Consider the following 22,581-nt stretch of genomic DNA (forward strand, 5'->3'; position numbering starts at 1 on the left):
TCGTCCAGATTTCTTATTCTTAGCCTCAGCACACAAATAGCAACAAACATTTCTAAACAGCTATCCTCAATTTTTGTATTTATGTCATCTTGGAACTGTAAACAGAATAAGACCATAACCAAATATAAATCACACTCTTGAGTAGTTCTGCAGTAGAGTACATGGCTCATATTTGGGGCTGAAGAAATGTTTCCTAGATAAATTATAAAGATTTTAGCTCCGCCTATAGGAAGTTAATATTCTAGTTGGAGAGATGTGAGTATAGATAAATAAATGCAACTAAGTTCATTTTTCTAGACAGATTCTTACACAGCATTTTCAATTTTAAATTGTCAAAGATTTAGAAAGAAGCCAATTTCTAGGTGATTGCTAGGGGAAATCACAAGACTGATAATTAACTTCAATACTGCAATCAGTTTTTAAGCAAAGAGATTATGTGTCTAAGGGAATTCAATAAGGAAATTAGCGTGAGTTTTCATATGGAGGAATTTACAGAGAAAAATATTTCATTTCAATTAACAAAAATATCATGTAGCCTGATGGTAAAATGCACAATGCACACTGAAGTACAAAGAAGAGATGTGGTTTACCTGGCTCCAAGGCTGGCAAAGACTCTGGTCGATGAGAAGGGTGTGTGCGTGCTGAGTGGCTACAGTCACATCCGACTCTGTGACACTGTGGACTGTAGCCCACCAGGGTCCTCTGTCCATAGGATCCTCCAGGCAAGAACACTGGAGTGGGTTGGCATGGTCTCCTCCAGGGCATCTTCCCAACCCAGGAATCGAATCCACGTCTCATGTCTCCCACATTGGCAAGCCAGTTCTTTACCACTAGTGCCACCTGAGAGGGTATTTAAGAGCAAAAATAGGAATTATGAAAAAACATGACCTACAAAACCTAGCCTAAGGAGTGTAGCCGCAACAGGAGGTAGGTAGATGTTGAGAAGAAATGCTAAAAAGAGAGGAATCAGGAAAGACTGCAATAAGGATCTTGTCTTTTAGGTAAATGATTTACAAGGAGCCGGGCAGGACCGAGGCAAGGAGCTCATTCAGGGGAAACACCTCGTTATCTTTTCCAAATTGGAAAACCATCACCTCACCCTCAAGATTCAGATACACAGCAGCATAATGAATGGAATTTTGGAAATACAACAAAGTGCCAGAAAAGAATTAAAGATTATATTTAATATCACCATCCAGAGATGCAGACTGTTACATTTTGATGTGTCTTCTTCCAAACCTTTATCCGTGTGCACACACGTACATACACTTTTCATCTTGAAAGTCTGTGTTTTCCTCTGCATCTGGTTCCCACTACATGGCTGTGGATGTGCTAACACTACACTCGGGAGGAGAGACCGCCTTTCTGTTGGCAACACGGGGTCTCCTTAGAGTTAAGCTACGGAAACCTGGGTCAGCTTTATTCATCCTAACTGCCTCCATATTCCTGGGCATGTTCCCATTTAAGCACTCTCCCACAGCTAGATCCAATTAAACAGTGACAGTTTTTGCGGTCAGTGATATTTATTTCCTGCCTGAGAAGAGTCAGAGAAAAAATATGGCAGCTGCTGTATCATGTGAATTGGTTTAGCAAATTTGATGTCCCAGTTGTTGTTTGGTATTGTGACCCTGGATGATTAATCCTTTCCCCTCCTTTTTGTGGCATTTCTGGTTACATTTGCAAAGCCAATGTTTTCTGAATTTTCTCACCCAAAACATTTGGTTCAGATTGTTTCATAAGGACTGGCAAATGAAAACTTGAGTTCATGGACATTCCCCGCACTGCCCCTGAACACCGCCCCCCCACCCCGCCCACAACTGCCCCCAATTATCGCTGCTTTTCCAAATTGGGTTGTTTCTTTTCTTTCTTTCCTTTCTTACAGATTGTTTTAATTCTTTTTTTTTTTTAAAGTCTTCATCTTTCCAAAGGTAGACACCATTTTATAGCTCAATATTTTTGTTTACTACTCCTCATGATTTCTTCCCTTTTTTCTTTAGCAGTGGTCAGATAATACAGCATTTTAACACATTCAGTGAGAAAAGGATGATTTAATAGACTTGGTTTATTGTTTCTCATACTGCCTTATAACGTTGTACAATTTTATTCTAGCTGTAGATTCTTATAACAGATTTAATGTGCCACGATGTAATTACACACTGCAGATTGTAATCTTGGTGCTGGCTTTTTTATGATAAACACAACCATATGAAAATGCCCCCGAAATCAGATTCTCTAAGGTACTGTTGTGTTTCAAGGTTTCCATTAAATCCCTCTCTTCTGGCCACCACCTCTCCTAGATAGTTTTTACCGAAGCACACTTGGGCATAATCTCAGTGTGATATTTTTTAAGGATTTTAGTTGAAACAACTTAATGAAGCACATTGCTGGTCTTCCTAAAATAATATTGTGGGACCTTGTTACTTTGTTAGTCTTGATGATAGAGACAGGATACAGACCATAAATGTCTTCTCTCCTAAGCTGGACATGTGCTTCTAAGCAACTGGCTTTGGTTTGTTCTGTTTTGAAAGCGTGGCCTATGGTAACTGATTCTTTTGTCCTGCTTAAATTTGCATTGGAGAATCTTCAAGTCAAAGTTATATCCTGTATGAATTAAATACACAGACTGGACCATACCCATTTCATGGACCGTCCCCAGCGCATTCCCTCTGGGTCGACTCTATTTTCCAGTTCTCAGAATCCCTTTCTCCACTTCCTATCTACTTCTCATCTGTCTTATATTCTTCTGTTGTGCTTATCTTTGCAAGCTGCTGTAAATTTGTTTTCATTACAAAAAGGACAAAACAGTGTCTGAATTTTAAAATTTGTGATACCGTTCCTTAAAAACAGTTTATTCAAACAGGCTAAAATTTGGATTGGAAATGATCAGAGACCAGGTATAAAATAAAACTTATCTAGGGTTTTCAGAAAAGAAAGATGATATATGTAAATCGTGTGGCACTCATGGTTGCACAGAAAATGCAGTGCACAATCTCTCCCCATTACTACAACTTAAAAATGAACAAACCAAAAAAATCAAAACAAGCAAACCTCATTTTCATAGGTTTTAAAATCAGGAAGCAAAAAAAGAGCATTAATTTATATAATGGAATAGAGAATAAAAATTAATAGTACCCTAACTAAGAATCAAACATTTCTAAAAATATCTCTTCTTGACCAAAAGAAATATGTTTAATAGATATGAGTAAAAAAAGTAGGGATCAAAAATATTTTATTTTTATTAGGATTTTATAATATATTTTCCCTTTACCTGAAAGATTAAGCACACTCAGGAACACTTCATAGAAACTCTTAGAACTGAAAATATTTAGAAAAACCAAATTGAAGAGTATAAAATGACAGAGGCTGAAATGAGTAAAGTAGAATTGAGATTTACTTCTGAGGGACACCTCAGGTTCACCATTAATCAGGGTAAGCAAAATTTAATATAATAGGCATTACTCCCAGAATAAATGAATTCCATTTTCACCAGTGAAATGATTGTATTTCATAATTTAGATGGATCTTTTTTTAAAAATATGTCACATGTACTTTTACTGTTAGAAAACATTTTCCCTAGTAGCAACAAATCATATACTTCATAGCCTGAAAACTCACATCAACTCCTGATATTTATGCATAGATATTTCATACCGTTTTTCAGAGATACATATGAGATGTAGGAAACACAGACCTTTATTTTTCAAATGTTGGAAAGTGACTTATTTCTACCAAATTAATTTTTCACCAATTGTATGATTTTTTCATTTCCTGTGTGATGAAATGGATAGGGGGACCAGCCCTGTTCTATTATACTCTTCTCTACCTGGTGGGTCAGCTGGTAAAGAATCCACCTGCAATGGGGGAAACCTTGGTTCGATCCCTGAGTTGGGAAGATCCCCTGGAGAAGGGAACAGCTACCCACTCCAGTATTCTGGCCTGGAGAATTCCATGGACTGTATAGTCCACTGGGGTAACAAAGAGTCGGAAACAACTGAGGGACTTTCACTTTCACTTCATCTTCAGGAAATCCCGCAGGCTACCCCTCTGGTCTGGCACTTAACCAGCTGGAAAAAAAAAAAAAATAGAAAGAGACAGAGGTCAAAAGTAGGCTCCTGGCCCACTTAGTCTTGAGCTAAGTGGAACAGAAATCTAAACACAAATGTGACTCCAAGGTCACAATAGTAAAAATGAATGTCTTTCTCTGAGTATTGATGAAGTATATTGCTGGGAGTGGGCATGGAAGAACAGAGTAGAGAGTTAGCTAGTGGATCATCAAGACTTTAGACTATATACATTTGTTGTTATTCTTTCTGTAAATATTCACTTGATTCCTATAGCACTAGGTACTATTCTAGGTGCTATGATAGAAGAGGAAGCCAGATAAGGAAGAACATCATTTAACCCTCTGTAAAAAATGCATGAACAAGATGATTGCAAAGGTCCTTGCTAACTCTACACTCAGTCGTGTCCGACTCTTAATGACCCCATGGGCTGCAGCCCACCAGGCTCCTCCATCCATGGGATTTTCCAGGCAAGAGTACTAGAGTGGGGTGCCATTGCCTTCTCCCTAAATAAATAAATCTATCATAAAAAGTTAAAAGTACTACAGTGAGTATTATTGCCAATGTTGTCACTTCCTTCTCCACCACCCCCCCCTCTTTATTCCAATGTCCTTTCATTGGTCCCAAGCTTTGGGGTCAGGAGAAAGAAGGAGGGAGTTTAAATGAAAATATCAATGGCAAAAGGAGAAAATAAGAAAAGAAGGTAAAAGAATAGCACTGAACCATTAGTGGGCATCTACTTGTGGTGGGCATTTTATAAACATGTAATTTAATCTAAGAGACAGAAATCTAGTAAGCTGCCACCCTCTAAAAGAAATTAGATCTAGAGTCAGGAGCCACATACTGATTAGCTCTATAAGTACAGGACCTAAAGCAGTCTTTGATAGACAATATGTGTCCTAGAAATGTTGGATACATTTAAATAGATGAATATGAAAGATGATAAATAACATAATCAGCATTCTAGCATTCCACCATCTGGAGGAATCGGTCACCACATTATAGACATCATTTTCCTTTAGACACTTAGAACAGTTATTTCTTATATCTTAGAATGTTCTTTAGCATTTAGAAACAAACATAGAAATCATTTCTTTAGTGGAAGCATGAGAGCAAATTCCTCCACACACACACATGCACAACAAATATCTTTTGGTAAATAAATGATCATGTTTATCTCTTCAAATCACCTTGATGGCTACATTAGGAGTGCCCAGTTTCAGAGAGTGTTGTTCTTCATACTTTTTAGTAGACAGATTTTTACAGTACAGTTTTATAATACAGTCCACCTGGATACAACAGAAACCATTGTGCATGGCTCTCTCGGTGTTGTTCCACCCTAATAATTTGTGCTAAAGTTTTGAGCTCACTTGAGCATATTCTAAGCTTACTTTTAAGTATGAAAACATTGTGACAGCTTTACCCCCGTGAGATGGTAGCAAGGAGAAGATATTTGGTGGATTTGACTTAAGAAGACTGACCAGTTTCCCCAACACACAAAATTGGAGAAAAAGATGTCTGTTGTTAACAAAAAGAAAGTAAACTACTGATTGATAACCAAAACCAATAATAAATTTAGTAAAGAAAACGAATAAGATGCTCACTAAGACAAATTATAAAAGCAGATTACAATTATTAATAAACTTACAATATGTGTAAATAGATGTTTATTTTGAAGTATAGACTTGTCAGTTAAAACAATTCAAGCACTGTCTTGTCATTCTTTTCTATCAGCTTCCTGATACCCATTTTTCAACTGCAGAATGCCGTCACCTTGTTTTTTTTTCAACCTAGATAAAAGCTTATTCACTTATCTAAAGATTTTCACATTAAATGGCAATCAGACTCTACCTTAAAACTGTCCAAATGTTGCCATAATAATTTTTCTCATACACTAGCATTACAATTTGGTTTTATATTAATGAAGGTTTTATAGCTCTGCTAAGCTAGAGATACGGAGAAGGCAGTGGCACCCCACTCCAGTACTCTTGCCTGGAAAATCCCATGGACAGAGGAGCCTGTTAGGCTGCAGTCCATGGGGACACGACTGAGCGACTTCACTTTCACTTTTCACATTGGAGGAGGAAATGCATTGGAGGAGGAAATGGCAACCCACTCCAGTGTTCTTACCTGGAGAATCCCGGAGAGAGCGAAGCTTGGTGGGTTGCTGTCTCTGGGGTCGCACAGAATCGGACATCACTGGAGCAACTTAGCAGCAGCAGCAGCAAGCTAGAGATTAATGTGTTTATCAATAAGAAGCCTTAACCAGAAAAATTATATAAGAAAAAGAGACAGAAGCCATCCAAATTGGAAAGGAAGAAAGAAAACTATACTATAAATGACATGAACACCTATAGATAGAAAACTCAAAAAAATCCATAAGAAAGCTACTAGAATTAATAAACTCAGCAAAGTTTTGATATACAAGATCAACACATAAAAATAAGGTATGTTCTTAAATACCATCAGTGAACAATCAGAAAAAGAAATTAAGGAAATAATCACATTGACAATAGCATATAAGAGAGTAAAATACCTGGGAATAAATTTAACCAGGAGGTGAAAGATTTCTACACTTAAAATTTCAAAGCATTACTGAAAGAAATTAAAGAAAACCTAAGTAAGTAGAAAGACATTTTGAGTTTATAGATAGAAAGATTTATTATTGTCAAGATGTCAGTACTACACAAAGCAATCTACAGATTCAACACAGTACCCATTAAAACTCCAGCAGCTTTTTTTTTTTTTTTTTTGCAGAAATATAAAACTTATCCTCAAATTAGTATGGAATTACAAGGGCACCAAAGAGCTAAAACAATCTTGATAAAGGATGGACTTGGAGAACTCACTTCCTGATTTCAAAGCTTACCACAAAGCCATAGGAAATGAAACTGTGTGGTATTAGCATGTGAATATAAGTGGAGACCAATGGATTAGAATTAAGAATTGAAATATAAACCCATACATCTATGACCAGTTGAGTTTTAACAAGTCCACTCAATAGAGAAAGAATAGTCTTTTCAATAGATGGTGCCAGGGCAACTGCATTTCTGCATACAAAGGAATGGATTTGAACTCCTACCTCATACCATGCATAAAAATTAACTCAAAATGGATCAAAGACTTCAATATAAGAGCTAAAACCATCAAATATTTAGGGGAAATCATAGGAGTAAATCTTCATAATCTGAGATTTGGCAATGCCATCTTAGATATGATACCAAAAGTAAAGGAAACAAAAGAAAAAAAATATAGATAAATTGGATTTCATCAAAGATGTTCGTTTCACTAAGAATGAAATAGTGCCCAACACTGTGAATGCAGTGAATGCCACTGAATTGTACACTCTTAAAAAATGGCTTAAATGGCAAATTTTGTTATATACATATATTTATCACATTTTAAAATTAATAAATACAATTAATATTCCTAGAAAACTTTGAATTATATTCTTAAATGGGTGACTTGTCAGATCAGAACAGTCACTCAGTTGTGTCCGACTCTTTGCAACCCCATGAATTGCAGCATGCCAGGCCTCCCTATCCATCACCAACTCCTGGAGTTCACTCAGACTCACGTCCATCGAGTCAGTGATGCCATCCAGCCATCTCATCCTCTGTTGTCCCCTTCTCCTGCCCATAATCCCTCCCAGCATGAGTCTTTTCCAATGAGTCAACTCTTCGCATCAGGTGGCCAAAGTACTGGAGTTTCAGCTTTAGCATCATTCCTTCCAAAGAAATCCCAGGGCTGCTCTCCTTCAGAATGGACTGGTTGGATCTCCTTGCAGTCCAAGGGACTCTTAAGAGTCTTCTCCAACACCACAGTTCAAAAGCATCAACTCTTTGGTGCTCAGCTTTTTTTATAGTCCAACACTCACATCCATACATGACTACTGGAAAAACCATAGCCTTGACTAGATGGCTACTTTGTTGGCAGAGTAATGTCTCTGCTTTTGAATATGCTATCTAGGTTGGTCATAACTTTCCTTCCAAGGAGTAAGCGTCTTTTAATTTCATGGCTGCAGTCACCATCTGCAGTGATTTTGGAGCCCAGAAAAATAAAGTCAGCCACTGTTTCCACTGTTTCCCTATCTATTTCCCATGAAGTGGTGGGACCGGATGCCATGATCTTAGTTTTCTGAATGTTGAGCTTTAAGCCAACTTTTTCACTCTCCACTTTCACTTTCATCAAGACGCTTTTGATTTCCTCTTCACTTTCTGCCATAAGGGTGGTGTCATTTGCATATCTGAGGTTATTGATATTTCTCCCGGCAATCTTGATTCCAGTGTGTGTTTCTTCCAGTCCAGCGTTTCTCATGATGTCCTCTGCATATAAGTTAAATAAACAGGGTGACAATATACAGCCTTGACGAACTCCTTTTCCTATTTGGAACCAGTCTGTTGTTCCATGTCCAGTTCTAATTGTTGCTTTCTGACCTGCATACAAATTTCTCAAGAGGCAGATCAGGTGGTCTGGTATTCCCATCTCTTTGAGAATTTTCCACAGTTTATTGTGATCCACACAGTCAAAGGCTTTGGCATAGTCAATAAAGCAGAACTTGTAGGGTGTGTCAATTGTAATTTAATAAGGTGGTTAAAAGGTATAAAATAAGCATTTACCTGAAAGTCATGTTTAATGGATGCAACATACAGGAATTTATTTTTTGTTTTTCTTCATTGCCCATCTAAAATAATTTCAGGTATCTATTATAACTACTTTCATGTTTTTAATCAACACTGAAACAATTTTGTTAGTTAATAAGCCATGAAGTCAGTTCCTGTGGAGGTATCCATATGCTCACTATATCTAAATTAGAAACTTGTATCAGCCTTATCCTAGTTCTGCACTAACATATCTCTGTTTAGCCCCCTCAGAACACCACCTTATACAGTGCCTGCACACACTGGGTGTAGCCAGAGCTTAATAGTAATTTATGTGAATGCCTGTTAAGTCAGGGGAGGAGAATGCATGTGATTCACGATTTCCTTTTATCTACTCTAAACTTCTAAATCAATGCCCTTCTGATTCCCAGAGGTGATTCCATTCTTCGCAACCTTAGCTCTTAAAGAGCTATCTGCCTAATAATGACAGATACAGTAAGTTAAACACAGCATTTTTTAGCCTCATGCAGACTTAACGTTGTACCATACAGTGTTAGGACTTGCTGAAAACTTCATAATCAAACATTTTATGTCCCTTGTAGCAGGATTTGTCATTTTAAGTAAAATTGTTTATGTTTGAGTATCCAACTTATATAACTGATGAAGGTGGAAAATTATATCATGCAACTTGAAATAGTAATTCTATGGAGTTGACACTTGAAATGTACTTAATTGAGTTATCAATGGGTAGTGGGTATGTTTTTACTTCTTAAATAGGAAAGACATTAAAATTAAGCCCAACAGTTCTCAAATTTTCCATATTGGGAAACAGCTCTTGATCTGGGGAAAATTAAAAGTTTGAGATTGCTAATAAACATAATTTGAAGTAAACATAATTCGCTCACCTCCCACTACTCATACTGTGACCCTTTCTTCTTTTATTGTGGCCCCATATCCTTACACTTATGTATCCCTCTTCTTTCTTTATAGTCACCCACCCCAAAGGCTGGTCACTTCATTTTAACAGAAAATTATTTAAGACTTAAAATCCTTTCAGAAGAAAAGTAGCTTCTATAGCTGAAGCCATAGTAATAATAGGGTTGGAAAATCGATCAATTTACTTGACTTCTGCTTGCCAGTAGTGGTTTAGGTCATCCGGAGTCTTAGCAGTTGAAAGCCAAAAATAATCATCTCATATCAAAATCTTTCCTATTGCCTGTGCCTCCCTTCTATCCCACTGACAGCAAAGCCTGTCTCTTCAGTTCCTGGTTGCCTGCCCAGTCTTTGGACCATCTGTCCTGTCTGGTCTTATGGTTTGGGTTTCCTCCTGCTTTCTGATTTCATGCCTGATTTCAGCCAAGAATTTTTCTCAGTTGTTGGTGTTTGTGGCTGTCTCATCTTTACCTAGTTCCTAATTTCCATCTTGTTTTAAACCTCAGTCTCTCCTGTACCAGCTTCTGCTTTCACATTTGACACATTTCAAAACACTGCTTCACTTCCTACCCAGTCTCAGTTTTAAGAGCAGCCCCATCATGCCCTAACTATGCCACTTATTGAGATTAGTGCTCTGAAAACTCAACCTTGACTGGTCTTGGAGAGAGAAAAGGCAAAGAATCAAACACCACTTGTTCATTTTCATTAATAATTATAGCAATTGTACATTTTCAATTAGTGGTTAAGTAATTGTTCCGTCATCATTTTAAAGTATATCTGTTTTTTTTTTTTCCCCCCCCACAAAGTAACTCACAAAAATGGCTGCTACAACCCTCTTCACCTATAACCCAAAGGTGGTCTGGTTTAGCTACTGAACATTTAGGAACAGTAGAGGTCAGGAATCTTAGAAAACACTGAATCCACAGGGAGAATGTATTGCCAGCCAGTCACAGTTACCCAGATTATGCTGTTGGGTTCATTAATCCTGTTACTTTTTAGAAGAGGACCATGTGGTTTGGTAGATGAAATAAGAGGTCACACTTCTGACAATATCTTATCAAAGAGGGAATCAGTAAGACTTACTCTTTACGCCCTTTTCTTTCAGAATATAAAGGTACATTATTGACAAATATTAATTGTCATTATACTCTGATTAAGCAAATATTTCCATGCCTTTTGGGCTTCCCTGGTGGCTCAGACAGTAAAGGATCTACCTGCAACGTGGGAGAACTGGGTTCACTCCATGGGTTGGGAAGATCCCCTGGAGGATGGCAGGGCAACTCACTCCAGTATTCTTGCCTGAGCATTCCCATGGACAGAGGAGCATAGCAGGCTACTGTCCATGGGGGTCCAAAGAGTCAGACACAATTGAGCAGCTAGACACAGCACATATAACTTTTTCTTCCTGGCTGCCTTCTTAAGACACTGGCAGTCATCCTGGAATTGGTCTTCCACTCTCTACCGTGTGTACATGTATGTGAATGTGTGCATATATGCAATTTTCCTTATGTCTTCAATAGCGTGTATTTAGTTATCTGGTTATAATTATTTTTTCCTGTGATGAGCATTTGTTTCTTCATCAGTTGTGACCAACTATGCCAGGGCTAGTTGTCTTCTGATAAATCTATTGACTCTTAAGTAACCAAAATATAAAAAGGAATGCTCATTTAGGAGCTCAGTTAATCTGAGTCAATTATGCAGATATAAACCAATATGTGAGATTACCAAGGACATGCCTCTTTATGACTCCTGAAAGGAAATACTAACATAAAATTCTCTTCAAAATGTTCCTATTTAAATTTTCTGTTTACAATGTTAAATACTTTGACTCATATGCTATGTACACATCATTATGACAGACAATGTCATGGAAAATAGTCCTCAGACTGTGGTGGGCTTGGCACTTTTGAATCTATGGGACGTCACGGTGGTCTTTCCTTATAACCAGTTCAGCTTTACATTGCATCATTCTTTCTAATGTTGTATCCTTTGTATTATTATAGTAATATTTAAGAAATTAAGAACAACGTTTTTCTGTGCTTGGATTTATTTGGATCTAACTTTTCAGACATCACACTATGTTTGCCTTCAAAGATGTGGTTGCCTTGGTGTCCTACAAAGTAGTCTTTACTTAGGGAAATACCATCATAAAAATAAGTATGCTGGCTAGACAGTGTGTCTTCCAAAGATTTGTATCAGATAACAACTTGAAAATGTCCTGTGGTGAATTTCAATGCTTACTTTCCTTTCTGTGGCCTTGTGTGCTTTCAGGAAAACGAAAAGAAGTATTAACCATGCATTTGTTAATCCAATTTATGGGAACTGGAGGAACCCAGAGAAAACAGAGGTAAGTGGCAATGATAAACTGTATTGTCTGAGAAGGGAAAACACGAGCACTTGCACTTGCACACACGCACGCACACACACACACACACACACAGAGTGTTGTCTAGACAGGTTCCCATATCATGGTGAAGAGGTATGTTTTAGCGGACTTATTTCTCCACCAGAGAGATGAGATGGGAAGGATTTTAATTCTCTCTAAATATGCAGTGAGGATTTTCCATTTCAGGACAGTTTCAATCTGCTTACAGAAGAAGTTCACTGTTAAATGGCTTTGTGGTCATAGTTCATACCGAGAAAGAGGCAACAACTCTGGAAAATATCAGTTTAACTGACAGAGTATTAGTCGTCTCCTCACAGTAACTCTTCATGGACTGTTCTTCATATTTTATTCCCAAACACAAAAGGGAGAATAGAATTCTGTGCTCTCTTTCAGTTCAGGTGTGGGCTGTGAGGGCTGTTACCTGATAATTTAGACAGAGAAAGGAGAAACTGAAGTGTGTTACATCTTTCTTGGCCTTTTTAACGGCTACTCCTTATGAGTGCAATATGAAATAGGCTGGAGAGAAAATGTCAAGTAAAATCCCTCTCATCCCTTTCTTAAGTATGTAATATGAGCATCCATTTGGGTATAAAACAGGATTAGCCATGACACATCACGTCTGTGTGAAAGCTTCCTTACATCTGATTTTAGAAATATCGTATCAAATTAATTCTGTTGTCAAAGTGAGCATATGTTAGAAAACCAGTTTTTATTTTTAATGAAAGTCAGTCACAAACAGTTATTACTATTACTAAAAATAAGTAGCAGAGGTGGTTTCCAGCGTATTTGAGTTACGTGATCAAAGACTAATAAAACACTTGACTTTTTAAATTTCTGTTACCTGATAACTTGTGCTTCCCTTGTGGTTCAGCTAGTAAAGAATCCAGCCTGCAATGCAGGAGACCTGGGTTCAATCCCTGGGTTGAGAAAATTTCCTGGAGAAGGGAAAGGCTACCCACGCTAGTATTCTGGCCTGGAGAATTCCATGGACTGTATAGTCCGTGGTGTTGCAGAGTCGGACACAACTGAGCGACTTTCACTTTACCTGATAACTTAGAAGAGGAAGGGAGAAATTAAGGGCATTACATCTTCATTAATGACATAATACACTCTGTGTGTGTGGTTATGTTAGAAATGAAAATAAGTAAGATATACCTAAGAATACAGAATTAACTTGATTTCAAGTCAATTAAGTCACAGAGCAAAAATGAAAACATAGTTCTACTCAATGGATAATATTAATAAATAAGAAACAAAAGTAATGTATCTTCTTGACAAAGTAGGAAGGTGTAACATAAATGTATTTTTATTTTTACTAAAGAAAAGAAAATTTAATCTTTTTAGTCTTTAGTTTAACTTTTAGAATCTGAAAGTTACAAAAGGTGTAAGAAAATGAAATGTTTTAAATTTGACATTTTTTATCAATCATTCTTCTTTCATGTTGTTTCTTTCCATTAAGAATGGCTAGAGAAGAAATCCTGTCATAGCTCTCAACTTTTGTTGCTTTTCTGATTTCCGTTGTTTCAGAAACAAATAACTTTGTATTAATTAAACTAAGTGCACCTTTCCTGACATAACAAAGAAGTAGACTTCTCAGAAAATACCCTTGTAAACACTCTTAGAGAAAAATTCTCATATTCTGATATACAAATTTAGAAGATAGTATATTGAAAACCACGGACCCATCAGCCAACATCTACAGTGATCAACCCATAGTCCTTCTTGTTTCACTTCTGCCGCCACCCATTCCCTCCACCCACCAGAATGGTGGTGTTATTTTTAAAAATAGGCTTTATTTTCTTTGAGAAATTTCAGGTTCAGGACAGAAGGTACATGGACTTTCCATATATCCTGTGTCCCCACACATGCATAGCCTTTCCCATTATCAACATCTCCAACAAGAGTGATATGTTTCTTACAACTGATGAACCTACACTGACATGTTGTTATCACCCAGAGTCCATAGTTTACATTACAATTCACTCTTTGTGCCAACCAGAGTGTTTTTAAGCAAATTCCAGTATCATTTAATTTTACCTGTAAAGACTTCAGTTATACTAGGATAAATATATTAAAAAAATATATAACCACAGTATCACTTGCAAACACTTAACAGTAATTCTGTGACACAATCAAAGATTCCATCAGTGTTCAACCTATCCCATTTGTCTCATAAATAAGTGTGTGTGGAGGGGTTGTACTTTGTTGTTGTTGGTATATTTTTAAAATCAGGATCCATATAATTTATGTGCATTCAAATTGTTAGACATGTCTTTGCTGCTGCTGCTGCTGCTGCTGCTAAGTCACTTCAGTTGTGTCTGACTCTGTGCAACCCCATAGACGGCAGCCTACCAGGCTCCTCTGTCCCTGGGATTCTCCAGGCAAGAACACTGGAGTGGGTTGCCATTTCCTCCTCCAATGCATGAAAGTGAAAAGTCAAAGTGAAGTCATTCAGTCGTGTCCAACTCTTAGCGACCCCATGGACTGCAGCCTACCAGGCTCCTCCGTCCATGGGATTTTCCAGGCAAGAATACTGGAGTGGGGTGCCATTGCCTTCTCCAGACATGTTTCTAGTCTCTTTTAATCTCTAGATTTTGTTTTCTATTTTCCCTTTGCAATTTATTTGTTGAGGAAATCATGTTGGTTGTCCTATACAACTTTCCATGTTTTAGATTTTCTAATATATACTGCAAAATATAATTCTCCCAGCTGAAAGCTGTTGGCTGTTGTTTTTTTGTAAATATTTTTATTTAGTTTTATTTAAACTAACTATAATTAAAGTAACAAACTTAAAAACAGTGCCATAGAAAGAAGCAGTCAAGATCCTGGCCACTGCATTCCCCCATCGCACCAGAGGTGAGGATGAGGCAATGGCTCCTTTGCTCAGAGGATGCTGGGCACACACCAAGAAGAGGCCTGTGTCAGTGGTTCGGGCAGTATGGACTGGAGGTGTTGAAGTAGGAGTCACAGATGCACTAGTTATTACTCCAGTGAAAATCCATTAAAAACTCACTGCATGATCTGGGAAAAAGTCTCTTATTTTAAAGTCTAAAATCATAACTCTTTCGATGTGTTTTTCTTTAGAGTTCTGTATACTCCTTCTCAAATCCATTATATGACACAATATCAGGAAGACTGGAGACTATATCTAATCGTCTCAAATAGTGCGATCAAGATCATCAAGATTGGGACTTCCCTGGTGGTCCAGTGGCTAATACTCTGCACTTCCTCTGCAGAGGGCACAGGTTTGATCCCTGGTCAGGCAACTAAGATCCCACATGCTGCATGGCATGGCAAAAGAAAAAAAAAGAAAGAAAACAAAAAGATCAAATATGATCTCGTATCCAGTCTGTGAACTCTGATAGAAACTCATCTTATCCAATAGTAAAACTGAAGGGATTTGGAATACCACTCTAATTATTACAGTTACAAATAAATTTTCTCATAGAATATTTTGAATGTTTTCATGGAATCTGAACTAGAACTTTATCTTCATTATATATCTGAATATTTTAATAAAATGTCCCACTTAAGTTTCTTGTTTTCTTTTAACTTTATTATAGTTATTTTTTAAAGGATGAATCAAATTGTTTCAGATTCTGAATATAAAGAAGTTTTAAGATGCTTATTTATAGTCCATTGGGCTTAGAAATAAAGTTGAACTGACTACAAACCAGCAGGAGTGGGTGGACAAATATAGTAATCCTAATCAACATAACCATGAATAAAAGGTATTTCTGTATTTGGAAAAAAAGAATATGATAAATTATCATCTTGAACTTTCCGTCTATCTTTACATAGATATAAAAATAATGCTAAAATATATGTTAACAAGCTTTGTTTTTCTGAAAAGAATAGAGAACCCAGAAATAAACCTGCACACTTATGGTCAATTAATCTGCAACAAAGGAAGCAAAAATATACAATGAAGAAAAGACAGTCTCTTCTGTAAGTGGTTCTGGGAAAACTGAACAACTGCTTATAAAAGAATTGAATTAGAAAATCTTCTCACACCATATACAAGAATAAACTCAAAATGGATTAAATAATTAAATGTAAGACCTGAAACCATAAAACTGCTTGTAGAGAACATAGGCAAGCATATGTAAATTATAGCAATATTTTTTGGATCTGTCTCATAAAGCTGGAGAATCCCATGGATGGAGGAGCCTAGTGGGCTGTAGTCCATGGGGTTGCTAAGAGTCGGACACAACTGAGCGACTTCACTTTGACTTTTCACTTTCATGCATTGGAGAGGGAAATGGCAACCCACTCCAGTGTTCTTGCCTGGAGAATCCCAGGGATGGGGGAGCGTGGTGGGCTGCCGTCTATGGGGTCTCACAGAGTTGGACACGACTGAAGTGACTTAGTAGCATAAAGCAAAAGAAACAAAAGCAAAAATAAACAAATGGAATCTAATTAAACTTAAAAACTTTTGCACAACAAAGGAAACCACTGACAGAATGAAAAGACAATCTACTGAATGGTAAAAAAAAAATATTTGCAAATGGCATAACCAATAAGGGGTTAATATCAAAAAAGTATAAACAGCTCATACAACTCGATATCAAAAAAAGAAACAAATGGGCGAAAGACCTGAATAGACATTTTTCCTAGGAAGAATACAGATGGCCAACAGGAACAAAAAAAGATGCTCAACATCAGTAATCATCAGAGAAATGCAAATGGAAACCCCAATGAAACATCACGTCACACCCATCAAAATGGCTATCATCAAAAAGTCTACAAATAACAAATCTTGGCAAGGATGCATAGAAAAGGAACCCTAATACACTGTTGGTAGGAATGTAAATTGGTTCAGTCACTATGGAAAACAGTATGGGGGTTCCTCAAAAAACTGAAAATGGAACAATCCCACTCTGGGTGTATGTCCAAAGGAAATGAAAACACTGATTCGAAACTTAGTGTTTCATATGTACCCCAGCATTCACAGCAGCATTATTTATAATAGCTAAGATATGGAAGCAACCTAAGTGTCCATCAACAGATGAGTGGATAAAGAAGATATGAGGTGTGAATGTGTGTATATATATTACTTAGCAAAAAAAAAAAATGAGATTCTACATTTGCAACAATGTGGATGAAGGGTATTATGCTTAGTGAAATAAGTCAGACAGACAAATATTCTATGTTATCGCTTATATGTGGAATCTAAAAAATAAGACAAACCAATGAATATAACAACAATAACAAAAACAAACCCTCACAACAACAAATATAAAAAAACCCCTCACAGGTAAAAGAACAAACTAGTGGTTTCCAGCGAGGGAGAGGGCAGAAGGGAGGGGTAAGAAGCGGGTGGAGGATTAAGAGATACAAACTACTATCCTTGGCATAAATAAGCAAGAATGCACAGCACAAGGAAATATAGCCAATATTTTACAATAACTTAAATGTAGTATTATCTATAAAATATTGATTTTTTTTTTTAACAACATTTTGGGCTGTAAGTAAAAACTTCCCTACTGAAATGGCTTAAATAATGTGGCAATTTTTAGTCAACAAATCAGGAAATTGGGAACTAGGGCATCTCTTTGCTTTGTTATTCTTTAAAAGTTTTATTCTAAATGTATTTATTTTCGGCTGTGCTAGGTCTTCATTGCTGCATGCAGTCTTTCTCTAGTTGCAATAAGCAGGGGCTACTCTCTAGCTGTACCATAATAGCTTCTCATTGCAGTGGCTCCTCTTGTTGAGAAGCATGGGCTCTAGGCTCATGGGCTTCAGTAATTGCAGTATGTGGGTTCAGTAGTTCTTATGACAGCTCTATGGCTTCAGCAAGGATTCTCATTCACAAGTTTCATTACTCAGGCTATGTTTGGGACATTTCTGAGCCCCATGTAAATTTCACTACCAACATAGTGCCCTTTGTGAGAGTACACCATAGAGAAAAATATTACTTTTCATTAAACTTACAATAAAGTTAATCTCAAATTTTATCGAAATTAATTTTTTGAACTCCATAAACTGCATTCTAGTTTTGCTCTCTATGAATATCTTTTTCTACGTGCTGCTTTTCAACTAACACCAAAATTTCTGAACTTAGAAAAAAAAATCATACAGGAGAGGATCAGTTGCCATTCTTATTGTCGAATTGTTGTTGTTTACTGGTTCATGGCATTGTGGGACATATGCATTTTTGGAAGTTGCATTTATTTTAGCTTAAAAATATCATCCAGATATATTCAGTATTTTTATCTTACTTCCTAAAGAAGCAGTGGATTAAAATTCAGGTATAGCTTTAGTAAAGGTCTCAAAGCTACTACATGAAAAATATAGCTTAAGTGCAAAAGAGATAATAAAAATGACTGTCCAATTTAAATTGGCTTGTTTCTTTGGAGTATCGAGGAAACTCCTGACATATATGTAGCTTCTGACTGAGATTAATGACAGAGACTAGAAAATCTACACAGACTAGAAATTATGATATTTTTAAAAGTGTTTAAAACTTTCTTCAGGAGCAAGTTAAACACACTTTAAAAAGTATAAGTCAAATATTTGTGAGGCCTTAACAAATACATGGAGAAGGCAATGGCACCCCACTCTAGTACTCTTGCCTGGAAAATCCCATGGACGGAGGAGCCTGGTGGGCTACACTCCATGGGTTCAGGAAGAGTCGGACACGACTGAGCAACTTCACTTTCACTTTTCACTTCATGCATTGGAGAAGGAAATGGCAACCCACTCCAGTGTTCTTGCTTGGAGAATCCCAGGGACGGGGGAGCCTGGTGGGCTGCCGTCTATGGGGTCGCACAGAGTCGGATACGACTGAAGCGACTTAGCAGCAGCAGCAGCAGCAACAAATACATATGCAGTTCTGTGGAGCTAAAACAATGAAACCAATTTTTCTTATCCAGTAAGTAGAAGAGGTAGAAATGTTTATGTTGTTTTCATATTTTAATGCAAGATTTAGAAATAAAAATTTTATTTTTATTTGCATACTTCTTTCTCTGAAAACTTTCTGATATAAGTCCAAATTTGCATCATTGTGATTTTTAAAAGAAACAAAGGAAGCAAAAAAAAAAAAAAAACCAAACCAGAGGGACAACAGGAAGTATAGAGAGCCCACAAATTACATAATTCAGCTTTAAATCATCTAAAATGTCACAAAGGACAGAGAATCTGTTGAAAGCATTTTTTTTTTTAAGCTGGTAGATGTCAGGAGAATGGATACCAATGAATGGATACCAGTGCTAATAAATTCTTAGGGCTTTGAATGCACACATATTTAAGACAACATCTTACTGTTAACTGGACACATGTGACCAACCTGCTCTTTCCCAAAATATACTTTAAGCCAATAGCAACATTAATAACACACTTATAAGTACTAATCATCTGCCAAATACTGTTCTTATTTTATGTGTTTTAAAATCACAAACATGGAAATATCTGTATATTATATTAGCCACATGTGGATATTTAATATGAAATTTAAATTAGCCAAAATTAAATGCAAATGTGTGTCTTTTGTTTTACTAGCCATGTTCCAAGTGCTCAATAGCCACATGTGGCTTGTGACAATTGTATCGGTTAACACAGAGTACATTTCCATCATCCCATGAAGTTCTCTCCAACAGCAGTGGCTTAGAACAACGTGGAAATATTTTCTTATAAATAGCACAGCAGTAATCTCCCGTACTCTTGCCTGGAAAATCCCATGGACGGAGGAGCCTGGTGGGCTGCAGTCCATGGGGTCATGAAGAGTTGGACACTTACTGAGAGACTTCACTTTCACTTTTCACTTTCATGCATTGGAGGAGGAAATGGCAACCCACTCCAGTGTTCTTGCCTGGAGAATCCCAGGGACGGCGGAGCCTGGTAGGCTGCCGTCTATGGGGTCGCACAGAGTTGGACACGACTGAAGCGACTTAGCAGCAGCAGCAGCAGCAATCTCTATAAATCTAATAAGCACTGAAAATATTTCCCAGTATATGTATTTTAACTAGAAGCAGCCAAATTTTAGCATAATGATAAGTTTTGAATAATACAAAGCATGTTTAGCTGTAAGCAAACTACCAAATATATGTGATAAAGTAGAATATTTTAACAGTGCTTTCTTGGCATATAACATATTATAACCATATCATCTTTGCCTAGTTTTTCTGCATTTAGATGGCATTTTGAAAAAATCATGTAAGAATTTGCTTTTCCCTTTTCATCTTCTTGACTGTCAGTCATTTTTCACATTTGTCACACAGAGAACTGAAGATTCATGAATCCTTTAAATAATAACTGCCTTGTATTTTTCACTTAAGGGCATGTACTTTAGGTAAACCTACTACGATATTCATGGCAATGTCTTTTGCAACAAGCAGTCTTAAACTTTATTCTTAAAAATAAACACCAGGGAAAATCCATAAAAGGACTTTGAGTTTGTTTTCCAAAAAGTCTTTTAAAAAATAAGATTTCAAGTATATATTTCACTGTGAACAATGAAAGCTTTGTGAGTCTTTTCTCTGGCTGCGGCGGGTTTTAGTTGTGGCTCTAAAGATCTTTTCCATGCGGTATGCAGACGCTTGGTTGTATCACGTGGTTTCTATTTCTCTGACTAGGAATTGAATTTAGGCCCCCCCTGCACTGGGTGCCACTGGACTACCAGGGAAGTCTTGCTTTGTGAGTCTTAATGTTATTCTGCTTTTTTTTTTGGTATCAACCTTCAGAATGCTTGGAGTTTATTGCTGATGTGTCTAGAAAACCAACACAAGGGTTCAATCTGTAAAATAAGTAATCATTAAATTCAAGAACTTGCTCTTTAATTAGAAGTGAAAAAGCACCACTTTCTACAAGCACCCACTTTGTGAAATTTCAGTGAAACTGGTTACATGCCATATCTTGAATTAAAGAACTCTGTAACTATGGATCTGTTAAGTATGCAAATAAATAAAAGCATAAATGAATGATTATGATACTTAAGGATCCACTCAAAAATTCACAGATACATGTCATTAAACATTCTGAGAGAGTAAAGAACACATTTTCTTCTCTAGAATGTGGAAGCAATAATAAAGAGGTTTTTATTTTTCTAAATTTAAAAACATTTATTTCTATAGGCCTGGTTCTAGCCACTTTCAAGACAGCTTCCTTAGAGTTTTATAATATTTGCCTAAAGCTGTGTTACTAAGAAATCAGCTGAGGAAATTAGCATAATCTCTGCAGTCAATATATAATTTGGAGCCAATGAAAAAATGCCAGAATAAAAGATAAAGAATAGGAAACTTTGTTTCTCTCTCTAGCTTTCCCCCCTCCCCCCGCCTAACTGTTTACTAGTGATCCCAGTGAGAAAATAAGACATTGTTGTTGGTGGTCAGTTGCTAAAGTGTATCCTACTCTTTGCAACCCCATGCACTGCAGCACACCAGACTTTCCTGTCCTTCACTATCTCCTGGAGCTTGCTCAAACTCATGTCTGTTGAGTCAGTGATGCTATCTAATCATCTCATTCACTGTCACCCCTTCTCCTTTTGACTTCATCTTTCCCAGCATCAGGGTCTGTTTCAGTGAGTCAGCTCTTCGCATCAGGTAGTACTGGAGCTTCAGTTTCAGCATCAGTGATTCCAATGAGTAATCAGAGTTGATTTTCTTTAAGAGTGACTGCTTTGATCTTGCAGTCCAAGGGACTCTCAAGAGTCTTCTCCAGCACCACAATTGGAAAGCATCAATTCTGCAGTGCTCAGCCTTCTTTATGGTCCATCTCTCACGTCTGTACATGACTACTGAAGAAACTATGGCTTTGACTATACAGACATTTGTTGGCAAGTGATGTCTGCTTTTGAATATGCTGTCTAGGTTTGTTATAGCTTTCCTTGCAAGGAGCAAGCATCTTTTAATTTCATGGCTGCAGTCACTGTCCACAGTGATTATGGAGCCCAGGAAAAGAAAATCTATCACTATTTCCACTTTTTCCCCTTCGATTTGCCATGAAGTGATGGAACCAGATCTTAGTTTTCTGAATGTTGAGTTTTAAGTCAGCTTTTTCACTCTCTTTAACCCTCATCAAGAACCTCTTTAGTTCCTATTCACTTTCTGCCATTAGAGTAGTATTATCTGCATATCTGAGATTATTGGTATTTCTCCAGGCAATCTTGATTCCAGCTTGTGCTTCATCCAGCCCAGCATTTTGTATGATGTACTCTATATATAAGTTAAATAAGCAGGGTGACAATATAGAGCTTTGCATACTCCTTTCCCAATTTCAAACCAGTACATTGTTCCATGTCTGGTTCTAACTGTCCGGTTCTAACATGCATACAAGTTACTCAGGAGAGAGGTAAGGGGATCTGGTATTCCCATCTCTTTAAGAATTTTCCACAGTTTGCTCTGATCCACAGTCAGAGAGTTTAGCATAGTCAAGGAAGCAGTAGATGTTTTTCTGAAATTCCCTTGCTTTCTCTAGGATCCAATGAATGTTGGCAATTTGACCTCTAGTTCCTCTGCCTTTTCCAAACCCAGCCTGTACATCTGGAAAATCTCGGTTCATGTACTTCTGAAGGCTAGCTTGAAGAATTTTGAGCCTTACGTTGCTAGCATGTGAAATGAGTGCAGTTGTGTGGTAGTCTGAACATCCTTTGGCATTGCCCTTC

General features: G+C 37.1%; 1 protein-coding gene across 1 annotated transcript in view; it reads left to right on the forward strand.

The window, feature by feature from the left end:
- Positions 1-15,492, forward strand: part of MALRD1 (MAM and LDL receptor class A domain containing 1) — a 553,710-nt gene extending 538,218 nt beyond the window's left edge. Inside the window, exons 39-40 of the mRNA XM_019971898.2 lie at positions 11,867-11,942; positions 15,066-15,492. Of these exons, the coding sequence (XP_019827457.2) occupies positions 11,867-11,942; positions 15,066-15,146 (157 nt within the window). The 3' untranslated portion in view covers positions 15,147-15,492. The remainder of the gene's footprint in view (positions 1-11,866; positions 11,943-15,065) is intronic.
- Positions 15,493-22,581: the final 7,089 nt, after the last annotated feature.

This window comes from Bos indicus, chromosome 13 (genome assembly GCF_029378745.1).
Source record: "Bos indicus isolate NIAB-ARS_2022 breed Sahiwal x Tharparkar chromosome 13, NIAB-ARS_B.indTharparkar_mat_pri_1.0, whole genome shotgun sequence".
NCBI lineage: Eukaryota > Metazoa > Chordata > Mammalia > Artiodactyla > Bovidae > Bos > Bos indicus.